At 45.2% G+C, this 15,277-nt stretch overlaps 1 protein-coding gene across 2 annotated transcripts in view; it reads left to right on the top strand.

Moving 5' to 3' along the window:
- The first annotated feature begins 8,033 nt into the window (after positions 1 to 8,033).
- The window catches only part of AMPH (amphiphysin), a 196,882-nt gene continuing 189,638 nt past the window's right edge, over positions 8,034 to 15,277 (top strand). The window contains exons 1-2 of one of the 2 annotated variants that reach the window (XM_043978501.1): positions 8,034 to 8,144; positions 9,072 to 9,179. In XM_043978501.1, the coding sequence (XP_043834436.1) occupies positions 8,115 to 8,144; positions 9,072 to 9,179 (138 nt within the window). In that variant the 5' untranslated portion in view covers positions 8,034 to 8,114. Of the gene's footprint in view, positions 8,145 to 8,624; positions 9,180 to 15,277 lie in introns of those variants that run through there. The other variant, XM_043978502.1, reaches the window with a different exon arrangement.

Raw genomic sequence — 15,277 nt, 5'->3', positions numbered from 1 at the left:
TCTCTTCAATGTTCTCAAAATTCTTTCTGCCATAGGTTTCTATGATATTCTAAAATTTGGATTCCCCTCATCTCTCAGACCACTTGTTCATTTTCCTTCAATGGGTCCCAGCAATAATGTACAATGTTTAGTCCTGAAGTATTATGCTTATTCCTTCAGGATGCCTGACCACACATGGTTTTCGCCTGCATATAATGCCCAAATTCTCCATCTCCAGTCTCTATCTGCCGTTGTCTACAGTACAGTTGCACAATTGAAGTTGACTCATTTAAATTCATCTTCCTCTTGCATGTAAACACCCTATTCCAGATTCCTCTAACAGAAACCATTACCTCCATCCTTCTGGTCCTGTAGGCTCAAAACTCTTCCTTCCTTTACTCTTCATAAGGAATTCCTTACTGATCATTTGTGTCTTGCTGCATCTTTACCTACCTTCATTTCATCACAAGAATCTCTCTCACGATGATGAACTAGACTGTCACCCACATCCAAGAAGTGGACACATTCTTTTTAACTCTCTTTGTATGAAGCGTTATTATCTTCCCCCATTAGCTGTGAATTCCTCGAGAGGATATTATTTTTGTTTTATGTTGTGCCTTTCTTTGTATTTCCAGCCTTTACCATAGTGCTTGACACATAGTAGGTGCTTAATAAGTTGCTAGTGGACTGACTAATCTCATACTTGATAACAGTGTGTGATACAGAATAATGTTTACACATAAATGTAACATGTTAAATATATATTGTAATATATAATACATAAATAATAATATATAAACTATTATATACATATATATATATATATTAGCCAGAAATTGTTTGTAGCCAGTGTCTACTTGTCCCATGGGAGTTTTCTTCTGTCAGTCAGTCTTTTCCTCCCATGCTCTATAATTTCGATTAAGTTTCTACCTGATTTGTAACCTTAAATTTGAGGTATGGCACCCACCCCATTTATTTTGCCGAAAGGAATTCAGGAACAAGCCTTCCTGACTCAGCGAACTTGCTAGAATTTCTGCCCCATTCTCACCACCTTATAGAACCAACACTCACTTCCATGCCTGGATGGCCTATCGGTATATGAATTCACTCATGTTTAAATGGTAATGAAATTAAGCATTGGCTAAGCAATTTGAGGGAAGGAGTGTTTCTTGATTGGAACCTGTCCAAGTTTTCAGATGCCTGTCTGTTTTAGCTATCATGGACTGCTCTCATCATTATATTCAGGTGTGCTGATTTCTAACAGTGTACATGGAATTTTTATGGTCTAATCATGGTTAGGTAAGTCATATAGTTTGTCAGAAAAAAGAGTTGTGGCTCATTAATACTTTTTAATAAGCCTTTCAAGTGATGTGTATGCTATGAATGCAACATGAACGATTTGTTCTCAGAATAGCAGTTATCTCTTTGTATATTTTGCATTATATTTCAATGTAATGGTTTTGCAACCTTAGAGAATTCTTAGGTCCCCAACCAGACTGGGTTATGCATTGCTTATGAGGTTAGCATGGTTATTATACTTTCGTCTGGGTGAAACAATTTTGTGTGTCTGCTTTGCTTTTCTGGATACATTAGTGATACATTATTAATGCAGGTAGAAGATTGTTATTTTGGGGCTGGTAAAATTAGGAAAAAAGAGCATAGAAAGAACAAAGGGGTGGTTTACAAGAAGGATAATCCCAACTAAAAGTAGCCTGGAGGGATGAGTGCTAAGAGTTGAAAGAGCATAGATCTAGAAAGGAAAGGGACCCTCAGAGATCATTCAGTCCAACCCCCTTTTCATAAGTGAGAACTGAAGCCTACAGAGGCTAAAACACTGATCCAAGGTCACACAGACAGAGGAAAAGGATTTGAATCTAGGTCCTCTGACTCCAGTACCAAGAATGTGAAGTCAGGGAGAACTGAATTCAAATCCTAAATATGATAATTATCAGCTGTGTGCCCAGAGGCAAGCCACTTAAACTTTCTGATGCTCTGGCAGCTGTACAAAAAATGGACACTCTAAGTGGTTTGCAGTAGGAAATCAAAGGCCTAGTTGGGAAATTGCAAGGTTCTTTAATGACCCCCAGATTTCTGAATCCACACTCACATTATTTTGCTGCTGCTGGTGGTGGTGGGTCTAAGAACTGGTTGTGAGTCTTTCGTGGCTACCATCTCCAAAGAATTGAAGGTGAGGATGGCCCATGCCATGGATAACAATGTGGGGTGTGTGTGTGTGTGCCTTGCAGAGACCACCCAAGAACAACCAGGAGAAACAGCAGCAAGGATGTAATCAGAGAATCATAGAACCACAGACCAAAGATGGGCCAATCACATGGCAAGGTCACCCCTGCCTGAAGTTCTTCAAGACTGTATCTGGATAGAGCACAATGGATGTCCTTGATGTTTGTGACATGATTCGACTTGGTCAGATCTTTATTTTAGGAATCTCAAACTGGTCACAAAAGAGTTTGGAGAGGGGAGCTTGGAAAGAAGGAAGCTCATGATGTGGCTTTTATAATTGCGCCAGGAAAGAGGTGATGTGATGAGCACCTGAAGGTACTGTATGAGTGGAGAGAAGGGAGGCAGCTTCAAGAGTGGTTGTACAGGTAGGATGGGTAAGCCCTGTCAAGTGACTGATGACTCCAAAATTGCAGATCGGGGATATAGAGAAGATGACAACAGCCTCCACATAAATGTCGAAGACTGGAGGAGAAATGGATTTCGGGAGTTTGATAGCAATCACAGGGTAGGGATGACAAGTTCACAGTGGAGTATTCATCATCTAGTGGCTGGTGAAGGCCGAATGTGAAGCCGGTGTCCAGCCTCATTTCTTTGTACTCCCAAAGACCCAGGACCTTATATTTCTGAGATCCGGGTTGTGCGCAAAGAATATGGTGGTCATTATGTCCCAGAGAAGGAATACCCACATTAAGGGGAGTCCAGATCTCTAAAGAAGATGAGACCCTAAGATAAACATGACTTCATTTTTGATTTCTGGATTAGAACACTGCTTTTTTGGAAAGAATACTGATATTTAACCCCAATTTTTTTTTATAGCAGTTACAACTCTAAAAAACCCAGCACACTCTTTTATTACAGCAGCTCATAGGGCATTTGTGAAGGGGAAATCTTCATTTAGACTCTTCCAAATCAGGAAGGTAGAGAAGTGGGAGGTGGCCCAGGAACTTACTAGGTTCCAAGATTACTTAGATGGGGTTGCACTAATTAAGAGGTCAATATGAGGGTAACAGTAGTACAATTGAACTGAAGACTTCAACCACATCTTAGAGGGTCATAAAAATCAAGTTTGGAGGGAAAAAAGAAATAAAACTTGACAACCGTAAAGTAAACCAGTGTGGTTCTGTGGAAAGTGCGGTAGATTGCTATTCAGAGGAGATGGCTGCTAATCCACTTCTGCTCCTTATTACCTGTGAGAGCTCAGGAACATCCCAACTTTTTTTTCCCTCTTCTTCCTCCTCTCTACAATTAAGGGCATTGACTAATGACCTCTGAGGTTCTTTCAGCTCTGAATGTGGGACCTTGGGATCCACAGGTTTATAAGTGAGGAATGAGTTAGACATGAGAGACCAGGAAGGGGGCAGCCAGGTGGCACAGTGGACAAAGCACCAGCCCTGGATTCAGGAGGACCTGAGTTCAAATCTGGCCTCAGACACTTGACACTTACTAGCTGTGTGACCCTGGGCAAGTCACTTAATCTTCATTGCCCTGCCAAAAAAGAGAGAGACCGGGAAGAAAAGCAACAGGGTACAGCAGAGAGAGTACTAGACTTGGGGTCAGCAAGATACCAAGTTCAAATCCTGCTTTATAAGCTTTGCAACCTAGACAATTCACAATTTCAAGCCTTGGTGTCCTTTCTGAAAAATGGGCATAATAGTCACATTATCCTCATAGAGGTGTTGAGCTTGAACGTAAAGTGCCTTGAAAACTTAGATGTGCAATATAAATGTGAACTGTTATTATTACTGTTAATGATCACATAGATTTGTCCATAGAAGATGTTTAACTCCTTGGGCCTGGAGCCTTGAGATAATGGTACCATAGAGTTCTAAGGCATTATGGATACTGTTACAACTGTCTCCAGCCTTCATTGATGTTGTGTGGCACAAAAGAAAGGGCCCTGACTTAGGAGCTGGAAGACTGGCATTGAAATACCACCCCTGCTACTTAAGGCATCCATGACCCTGGGCAAGTCACTTTAACTATCTAGGCCACAGCTACTTCCTCTGAAGAAAGAGGATTGGACTAGACAATCCACTCAGGTCCTTCCAGCTCCCAGTCTAAGGTCAAATAGACCTTATGCTGAGGAATTTGGAGGAAAGAAGAGCATTCAGTAGAGAAAACCTGATTCAAAAACATTGCATGACATCAAAGACTAGTTATTGCCGAAAGTACAAGGGCACCCAGTGAACAGAAGAGCAGAAAGGGATCAAATAGTGTCAGACAGCTCCTTTTCTGATCGTTTTATGTAACTCAGCACTTGTGAGGAAGGTTATCTCCAGCCTCTTCTCTTGCTTAAAGCTGTTTGGCGCATACTGGCAACTTACTTTTGTTCTTCTTGTTCTCCTCTCCTCCTTTCCCCTCCTTCTTTTTCCTTGCTTTGGCTGGGGAAGAGCAGAGTTCAGAGAATCATAGAGATAATGTTACAGACCATCTAGAGAAATGTCCTTATTTTGCAAACAAGGAAACTAAAGAGAAAAGTGACTTGTCTACGGTCCCAAGGGTGACAGAGACACACAGTCGTTGAGTTACGATACGGACAATACGGACTGCAAATGCAGCCTTTTTTCCTGCTGCATCCCTAATGAACAGATCCCTGGTTGGGAAGAGTTGTAGCACCTAACAGATTGGGGAGGAGGGAGCTCAGGATGGAGTCGTGGAGTAAATGAAGGATATCACAGAAGTTTTGAACTAGAAAAAATCATTTAGTAGAACCTCTTCATTTTTGTAGATGAGGAAATGGAAGCCCAGAGGGGTGGGTTAAGTTTACAGGATGAGAGTTCAAGATGGAAGGAATCTCAGAAGCCATCAAGATGGCTCACAAGATTTATAGATGAGTAAACTAAGGTCCACACAGCTGGGGTGTTCATAGTTCTGGAGATGATAGGGACATCAGAGGACATGTGGTTCGATGCTCTTGGCAGATAAAATACCTGGGTCCATTGAGGTTAAGTGTCGTGTCCATCCTCACAGAAATGATGTTTGAACCCAGGGTTCTTTCTCTTTTGGATATGGATGTTACAAACTAAAATTCAACTATTAAGTTTTCACCAGATATTTTTATTATAACCAGGAATGTCAGAAATGCTGACTAGGACATGTAAAATGGGGAAATGCCCGCCACGAGTTCACGCTTAGTTTTCTAGCAAGTCTAAGGATGATGTTTGAAAGCAAGAGATGTCACCTTGAAGAGACCTGCTCTCCTTGCTCCTAGTAGAATTTGGAGCAACGGGAAGAAGTTACAAAGTGGCAGATTCAGGCTTGAAGTTAGTAAAGACTTTCTCACAACTTTCCTATTACTGTGGAGGGCATCATCACTCTCTTGTCCCTGGGCTAACAACCTAGACGACCCACCCTCATATCCTTTCTCTCCCCTAATCTGTTGCCCAGATGCCACTAGGTGGTGTCATAGTGCATAAAGCCCTGGACCTAGAGTCATGAAGACCTGAGTTCAAATTTGGTCTCAGATGCTCCCTAGCAGTGTGACTGGACAAATATAACCTCTGTCTCAATTTTCTCAGCTATAAATAATAGCAGCATCTGCCTTGAAGGATTGTTGTGAGATTTAAATAAGATATTTGTAAGCTCTTAGCACAGTGTCATAGGCACTATATATACATATTACTTTTCTTCTGCCGCTTTTTGGGCTCCCCATACCCAATCTGTTGCCGAGGTCTATGTATTTCACCTTTGAAATCTGAGGATAACCATCAGGCCTCCTAGGTGTCTTTTCTAGGACAAACAGCCCTGTTGTCTTCCCCTAATATTCATATGGCACCCACTTGAAAGGTCATTCAGCATCTGTATTGAGCAGTGAAAATTCCCACCCTTCTGACAAGACTAGATTTGGGCATCTGCAGGTTAAGAAAATCAACCCATTAACAGCTCATTCTCTAGAACTCTTCCCTCTAGAGTTCTGAGAAATCAGAACAGAGTGGCACCATCAGTGTGCCTGGAATTCTGATGCTGATTTGTTTCCTGACCACTGTTTTTATAGGCTTTATATACTCTGAATGGGTTGTGGGAATAGGGGAAGGACATGATCTTCACTAACTGTAGGCCAGTTTTATGAAATCTTTGAGAATGGTCCTAAACAAAGGTCAATGGCTCTTTCTGTTCATTTGTGTAGCCTCCAAAGAGAAAGATCCCTTCATTTCAGGGTTAAACCCAATGGTTACTTAATAAATGCTTGTTGACTGATTGATTAACTTCCAACATGTGGGGGATATTTTCCATAATTTCTTGCATTTCTAGGACTCAACATAGAGAGGTTCTATGACCTTCAAGTAATTGCTCACTTAAAGTTATTGGAATCACCCACTGACATGTGGTTTTTATTGTTTCCATCACCCATTGGGCATGTAGTTTGGCTCTAGAGATAGCTGTCCCCCTTTTTGGATACGACTGTTTTCACCATAAGTGACCCATGACTGACTGACCTTCCTCAGTGTGTGAGCTCTCAGGGAAGAACTTAGAACAACTTTTAGCTTGATCTGAAAAGGCTTTCTATTCAAAATTAAAGGGGCAGGGGCAGCTAGGTGGCGCAGTGGATAGAGCACCGGCCCTGGAGTCAGGAGTACCTGAGTTCAAATCCGGCCTCAGACACTTAACACTTACTAGCTGTGTGACCCTGGGTAAGTCACTTAACCCCAATTGCCTCACTAAAAAAAAAAAAAATTAAAGGGGCAGCTAGGTGGTTCAGTGGATAAAGCACCAGCCCTGGATTCAGGAGGACACGAGTTCAAAGCCAGCCTCAGACACTTAACACTTACTAGCTGTGTGACCCTGGGCAAGTCACTTAACCTCCATTGACTCTCAAAAAAATTTAAAAAAAAAACAAAAAACAAAAAACAAAAAACAAAATTAGAAAGGTCGGGGGCAGCTAGGTGGTGCAGTGGATAAAGCACCGGCCCTGGATTCAGGAGGACCTGAGTTCAAATCCAGCCCCAGACACTTGACACTTACTAGCTGTGTGACCCTGGGCAAGTCACTTAACCTCCATTTCCCCACACAAAAAAAATTAGAAAGGTCTGCCTGAAAAGGTTAATGGGTTCTTTCTCCTAAGAGCTGTTCAAGCAAAAGTTGGGGGGGGGGGGACTCCTTGTCAGCTAGCTGTGAAGGGTCTGGGAGGACCTTCTGCTCTCCACCCTCTTCACTGAAGGAGGTCATCCAGGGCAGCCATCTCTTAATTTCCATCTGGCTGCCTTCCTTTGGACTTCAACATGTTCCCTTGCTGGGTACTCTTTCTGGGGCCCCCCTTTTCAGCTTTCTATGTGTTTTCTTCCGTTCAATGGAGAGCTCTTGGAGGATAGGGAGCATCTTTTGCTTTTCGTGGTATCCCTAGCACTGAGCACAGTGCCTGGTACTGACTTGGTCAGTATGGAAACAGTTACTGCTCTGTGGTTGAGAGTCTTAGAGAGTTAGCTGGGGAATGGCTCACAGACAGGATGTCAGGGATGCAACTTGCATTTGTACCTGGCTCTTCTTGACAATACAGTGGGCTCTGTCCACCAATGCACATTGCCTCTGGATTGTCACTAGTAGTTACTTAAAGGCTTATTGAATTGAATTGAATTGGAGAGTTCCAGGAAAATAAAGACTTAGAAAAGGCCCTTAGGTTAAGACAGAAGTTCTTCCTTCATTCTTAGCTAGTTCTAAGAACGGGGGAGATGCTGGCATGGACTGCTGCGCCAACTGCCCACCTAAAGTTCCATAATGCTGAATGGCAGGTGTAGATGGGAGGGGATGGAGGATGTCACTTTTGTGTTACTGGGCCCTAAAGCCCTCTCTCCCTCCCTCTCCCCAACACACCCTCCACACGTGGTGAGAAGGAGGTGGCTGGACAGAGCCCTGGGGAATCTGATGGGGGGAGCTGGAGACCAGGTGCAGAGGCCAGGATGACCTCGATCACACAAGGAGCTGTTCAGGTTAGCTCCTAAGGACTTTGACCCAGAGACTATATTTATAGTCTGATTTTTTAAAATGCACCCATCTTTTTTCCTTTGTTATTCAGCACATCCTGCTTAGACAGAGACCGGTCCTCTTCCCCTTTCCCCAAAGAAAACTTCAGGTTAAATCAGCCCCTCCCTCACCGTATCTTTCTGTTCAGAAGCCCTCCGGCCCGCTCGCTGCAGGAGCTTTTTTTCCCGTCTGTGACTTTCTCTTTCTCTCTCTTCTCTCCTTTCTCTTTTCACCCTTCTCTCCCTGCTCCCTGAACGCGCGCGCACGTTCCCGTCTCTCTCTCTCTCTCTCTCTGTGTCTCTGTCTGTTTCTGTCTCTCCGTGTCTCTCCGTGTCTCTGTTTCTGTGTGTCTATCTCTGTGTGTGTCTGTCTCTGTCTCTCTCTTTGTCTCTCTGTCTCTCTCTCTGTCTCTCTCTCCGTTTCTCTCTCTCCCTCTCTCTCCCTCTCTCTCTCCTCCCCCCCTCCCTTCCTGTGCCTCTCCCTTCTCTAGATCTCCCTCGCTCTCCATCATTCTCTCCTATACCTCTCGGTCCGCTCCAGCTTCTCGCTGCCTCTCTGCTCTCCCCCCTCCCCCATCTCCTCGGCAGCCCTGTGCCCCCAGCCCCGGGTTCAGCGCCAGGCTCCCCCGGCCTTGCTGCGCCTTTAAGTTCACCCCTCCTCCCCGTAGCCCCTCCCGCCCTCGCCCGCTGCCGGTGCCCCCTCCCCCTCCTCCTGCATCCCTGGGTGTCTCCATCCTGCTTCTCGCTCGCTCGCTCCCCGGCTGTCTCCGTAGTCCTTGGGTCTGTCGGTGGCTCGGCTCTAGCCTCTGCCCGCCGCCCTCCGCCCGCCGCCCTCCGCCCGCCGCCCGCAGCCCACCGCTGGCTCAGCCCGAGTCTCCCTCCCGCTCCCTCCAGCCCCAGCCTCCTGGAGCAGCAGCAGCAGCAGCCCCAGCCATGGCCGACATCAAGACTGGCATCTTCGCCAAGAACGTGCAGAAAAGGCTCAACCGGGCTCAGGAGAAGGTGCTCAGGGGAACGGGGCGGGTGGGGGCTCGGGGGAGGGGGTTGGAAGGACTAGGGTACAGGACCCAAGGGGAAAGGATGAGGGAGGGGGAAGGGAAGCCCAGGGAGGGGGGCGGCTCCGGCCAACGTGCTGGGGAATCCCTCCTCCCGTGCCCACAGCACCCACGGGGGCACACACCACGCTGCAGTACAGCAGACACACGCACGCACACACACACACACACACACACACACACACACACACACACACACACACCAAATACATCACACACAGACATCACCACACAAGCCACCGACTCGGTACCACACAAGGACAGAACCGAAAAACGCACAACACGAACACAACACTTAGTCACACATACACACCGGCCAGAGAGACAGCAGCCAGAAACACAACACCCAGCAGAGCCGCACAGACCAACTCACACTGATGGCCCGAACTCCGGGATCCTCAGCCTGGGCTTCTTGGGAGGTCCTCCCTCCTCCCTCTTCTTTCCCTCCCCCACTGCTCTGTTCCCCTCCTTCCTTAGACCCCCTCCCCCACTCTCAGGAGACTCCCGAGATTAGGGGTGTCCGGGGAGTGGGGCCGAGGACGACTGGGTTGCGGGCAGGAAGTTGCCCTGGAAGGGGGCAAAGGGGCACGGGCGCCTGGAGGAAGCAGCAGGAGCTGCCGGAGGGAAGTTAGAGGGGGATGCAGGGTGGAGGAGGACTTTGCAAGCATCCTTTCCCCAGGTCGGCGGGGCACAAGCTCCGGCTGCACACGCGCACTCTCTCTCATACCCAGGCCCCGGGTGGGTGCCTCCCCCGCAGCGGCCGCCGGTGACCTCCCTTCCTGAGGGGGTGGGGATGGAGGTCAAGGGGCTGAACCGAGGGACTAGGCGCGCAGGCCCCTCTGGGGCTGGTCTAGAGGAGGACTGGATGGGCAGAGGGAGCCACGAGGTGGTAGCGGCCCGCTCTCAGCTGCTCGGGCATCCTCTTGCACTTGGATGCAGTGGACGGAGATGCAGGGGAAATGCTGCTCATCTCTCCCCTTGCAAGGGAGAGAGAAGCAAAGAGCTTTGTTAGTAGATCCCAGACATTCTGGAACTTAGAGCTAGGAGCTGAGAGAGCCAAGGAGCCAGGGTGCCGGGGTACATCTTTGGTCTGTGTGTGGCCGGGGCATGTTGGTGCACTGTGTGCCGAGCACAGGGACTCAGGCCTCTCTGGCTCCGGCCTGTATTGCTCCCCCCCACCCCAAAAGGATGGTGGTGGTAAGTGGGTGGGTTAGAGCAAAACTGACCATCACTAGAAGGGCAGAGAGCATCTCTGGGTTCTGCAATGTCTTCTGCCAGCGGGCGGAAGGAGCAGATGAGTGTTTCTGTCTAGAAGGTCTAAATTTAATGGCAATCTGGAATCTGTAGGAATGTCCTCTGTGCATGAATACAGACAGCAAACTTGCCTGACTTCCGCGGCCCCGAATCGCCTAACATTTTTATTTGTGCCGGGGATGGCGGGCTCCTGCGTTGTTGTTGAACGGTGGACCAGAAAAGGAATCTTACTGGGGAATCACAATGGCGAGTGTCTGACGCCGGGTTGCATTCACACGGAGGCAATATTTTCCACCCTGGGGAGGGCCCCAGGTGCGGAAGCGGTGCCTCTATAGCTGGAAGGCAGGCTAGGCTTTCGCTGCACCATTGCAATTAACTCTCACCTTCTGGGCTTGTGCCTCCACCCCCAACTTTATAACCCTGGGAGAATTGGGGACTGGGGGAACAACTGAAGAAGGCCCTTTTCCCGAAGGAGGGCATCTGTCTCTGTGATCCGTCCAGTCCCTGCCTCTGCTTTGCATCTCTGCACATGCCCACTGCCAGCCTGATAAGAGGATTGTAATTCTTTTAATATCCACCCAAGCCCTTCCTGAACACCTGTGACCCGTCTCCTGGGGTTCTCTAACAGCTGAGTGACCCACTGTTCCAAGTGCTTCCTGCAGGGTTTCCGGTCCTCAGTAACTAGATTACTAGGACAACTGGAATTGGTGCTGGCTTATTTTCTTCATTTTTAGATGCTCCATTTTTCCTATCTGTACTTACTCTTGTCTCCTCGCCCCTTTAGAATTAACACGATTGTCTAGATGAAGCATTACAGTAGATCAACCCCCACCTCTAAAAATACCTCTCTGTGTGTGTCTCTTACCTTCTTCTTCTTCTTCTTCTTCTTCTTCTTCTTCTTCTTCTTCTTCTTCTTCTTCTTCTTCTTCTTCTTCTTCTTCTTCTTCTTCTTCTTCTTCTTCTTCTTCTTCCTTTTTCCTCCTCCTCCTGTTTCTCCTCCTTCTCCCTCTCTGTCCTAGCTGGTGAAATGCAGAGTGGTATATTGGACAATACTGGATTTAGTGCTAAGAAGACCCAAACTCGAATCCTGCTTTCTGGGGCAATCTTGGGTGAGATATAGAGGTACAATGAGGAGAACACAGACTTTGGAGTCAGAGGACCTGGGTTTATATTCTGCCTCTGATACTACCTGTGTGATGTGGGGGGATGTTACAACTTCCCTGTAACTCAGTTTCTTGATCAGTAAAATTGAGGCACACAAGGTGCCCTGAGGTCAATTCCAAAAATGTCTATTTATTATTTCATTTTCCAAGCCTCATTTTTCTCACTTGTAAAATGGAAGATAACAAATCCCATTGAAGACCCAGTGAAAAAATGGGTTCTTTATAAAAGACAAAGCATGGCTTGCCAGTTATTATTGTTGATACTGCTAATAATTGTAATGATGATGATGGTACCCTGTGAAAAAATAGAGAATAATGACAAGGAAAAAGATGGGAGTGGTGAGGAGTAAATGAAAACATCTTTACTAGAATTGGAAAAATATGAGACACTTGTCAAGTGAACATGTTTTTATTTTTTCCACTTTAAATCTTTTATTTTTTCAATTACATGTAAAAATTTTACACTTTTTAAAAAAAATGTTTGAGTTACAAATTTTCTCCATCTCTCTCTCTCTCCCCTTCACCATCATTGAGAACGCAAGCAATTTGATATAGGTTATACATGTGCAGCCATGCATAAAATGAATATATATTTTTAAATAGAAAAGTTTGGATAATCATTTTCTTTTAAATATTATTTTTAGTTCCACATTCTCTACCTCCCTCCACCCTCTCCCTCACCCATTGAGAAGGCAAGAAATGATACCTGTTATAAAAATTCATTCATGTAAAATGTATTTGCATATTAGCCATATTCTGAAAAGAAAACAAAAAGAAATAAATGAAAAATATGTCTTAACCTGCACTCTGAGTCCATGAGTTCTCAGTCTCTAAGTAGATAGATAACATTTTATAGCATGAGTACTTTGGAGTTATGGTAGCTTTTTTTATTGATCTGAGTTAATAAGTCTTTTACAGTTGATTTTCCTTAATATATCGCTGTTGCTGTGTGGCTTGTTCTCCTGGTTCACTTTGCATCAGTTCATATGTCTTCCCAGGTTTTTCCATCATCGTTGTCGTCATCAGCTGCAGCAGCAGCATCATTATTATTACTGGGCAATGAGGGTTAAGTGACTTGCCCAGGGTCACACAGCTAGTGTCAACTGTCTGAGGCCAGATTGGAACTCAGGTCCTCCTGAATCCAGGGCTGGTGCTTTATCCACTGTGCCACCTAACTTCCCCTCCCCCATTCATTATTTCTTACAGCACAATAGTGTTCCATTCTATTCATAACTGGTTCAGTCATTCCCCCCTTTGATGGCCATCCCTTTAGATTCCAATTCTTTGCTACCACAAAAAGAGCTGCTATAAATATTTTTGTACGTGAGTCTCTTTCCTTTTTCTCTGATGAATGATGATTTTCACGGAAAGCAGTGTGGTGTAGTGGGGCTGAACTTGGAGGCAGGAAGGACTTTAGTTCAAATCCAGCCTCATACATTTACTAGCTGAGTGACCCTGGGCAAGTTACTTAAAATCTGACTCAAACAAACTTTATCTATTAAAACAAACAAACAAACATCTAATCCATAAGGTTGTTTGTTGTGAGACCCAAATGGAATAAAGTCCATAAAATACTTTGCAAACTTAAAAGTGTTACAGAAATATGGGTGATATTATTGCATACCAATTTGTTTCTTTCCTTTCACCCCCTTTCAAAAAGGCAACTGGGTAGCTTAGTGGATAGAGTGCTGTCCCTGGATTCAGGAAGACCCGAGTTCCAATCTGGCCTTACATACTTACTAGCTTTGTGCCTCTGAGAAAGCTTCTTAGGCTGTCTGCCTCCATTTTTTTTTATATGTAAAATGGGAATAATTTCATCACCCACCTCCCAGAGTTGTGAGGATCAAATGACATAATATTTAGAAAGCACTTAGCACAGTACATGCCTCTTAGTAGGCACTTAATAAGTGCTTATTCCCTTCTCTCCCTCAAAGAGATATCATTTTGGGTGTATGGCCCTATTTGGCAGTAGTCAGTCAAGAGGCACTTATTAAATACTTACTGTATGCCAAGCAATGAGATACTGGGCCATCTTCAGATAAAGCCAATTCCAACAATGTTTGGTATGTGGCTGTTGCTTCCTGTATTGATCTCAGTTCCTCTGTGTCCTTGTGACAATCTTTATGAATTGCTGAGGTCAAAGAATCCATCATGAGCCACCTTATGACACTGCTTTTCTGTAAACCTAGGTAGCCTGATGTATGCTCATGTGGTCTGGGGTTCCATTCTTCTGTAAGCATGGATGTGTTCTATAGCAATAGACATCTTTCCCTCACCATCTCTCAATACCTACATGCCACTTGAAAGTAGTGTGGTTGGGTTGTTATGAACAGTGGTGGAAGGATTGGTTCATTTTTGGTATCCCTAGTGCCTAGTACATAGCACAGAGAACAGGCTTATCATATGCTTGTTGATTGGTTGACTGATGAGTGGTCAACTCTGAATAAAGAAAAGAATGGTAGCGTTGAAGGTTTCCTTGTGTTCTTTCATTTTGTTCTTTCAGTAAGCCTCTACCTCCTTTTCTAGCATTTTCAGTCTCTCCCATTCCATTGGAACCTTTTTATGGGTCTATAGAAGGTAGTGTTCTTCCCATCTTAAAACAACAGCAAATTCTTCTTGTCCCCTACTTGGTCCCTCCAGTGACCTTGCCTATTTCCCTCCTTCGGCCTGCCAAACATTACAGTTGGCCTGCAGTTGGTGGTCTTACCACTTTGTGTCCCCTTCACACCTTTTATCTGGCTCACATCCCTCCACTTCACTGACACAATGCTCTTCAAGGCTACTGGTGACCTTCTGGTGGTCACATCCAATGGTACTTAGACTTCATGGTCTTTGGCATCTCCACAGCATCTGATATTGTTGATTCTACTACTATATCTTCCATAAAAGTTGCAGTTGTCCTCTTGTTTTCTTTGTCCTGTCCTGGCTTCTTCCTATCATTCTTCTCTCTTCCCATGTTGGCATTTCCCAAAGTAGTCTGTCCTCAAACTACTTCTCTCTCTTTCCTCTTGCCTGGACTCTCAAGGTTTTGACTATTGGCCCATGCGAATATTTCTTTTTTGCTTCTTTTGAACATCTATAATAATTACTATCAAACTCATTTAGCAATTAATTTTGTTTTGCTGTGTTATATCTCTTTTAGACTTCTCTTGGACTATTTAAAAAATCTTATATTGTAACTTAACTTTTCATGTTATAATCTGGGAAAAGTCAGTTTTTCCAACTTGGTGTTTCTCTATACAAAAGCACTCTCTCATCTAGCCATGATCCCTCCAGCCAAGAAGTCATTCCTCCTTCCTCTCTAGCCTCTTTTTAGGAATCCTGCCGATCTTCAATTGTTCATGCCTGGAGTCTCCTAAGCAAGAAGCTTCCAGGTTCTTAGTTGATTGGTGTTTCCATGTCTGTGATCTCAAGGATGAGGAACTAATCAGTTCCACTTGAGCTGACTCTCCCCACCCTGCAGAGCTTGTGAGATGCCCTGATCCTGGAGCTGCCTTGCTGCACAAAGTGTAGATGGTCCCAGGAGGAGATTGGTGTAATGACGGGCCAAGTGATGAGAACATCCTCTCACTGGAACCATCTTGGACTCTCTCCTCAAGACCATTGTGCCTGAGGCTCCCTGGACAGC

This window comes from Dromiciops gliroides, chromosome 1 (assembly GCF_019393635.1).
Source record: "Dromiciops gliroides isolate mDroGli1 chromosome 1, mDroGli1.pri, whole genome shotgun sequence".
Classification (NCBI taxonomy): domain Eukaryota; kingdom Metazoa; phylum Chordata; class Mammalia; order Microbiotheria; family Microbiotheriidae; genus Dromiciops; species Dromiciops gliroides.
The sequence above is the reverse complement of the archived record's forward strand: the minus strand, read 5'-3'. Positions and strand labels throughout refer to the sequence as shown.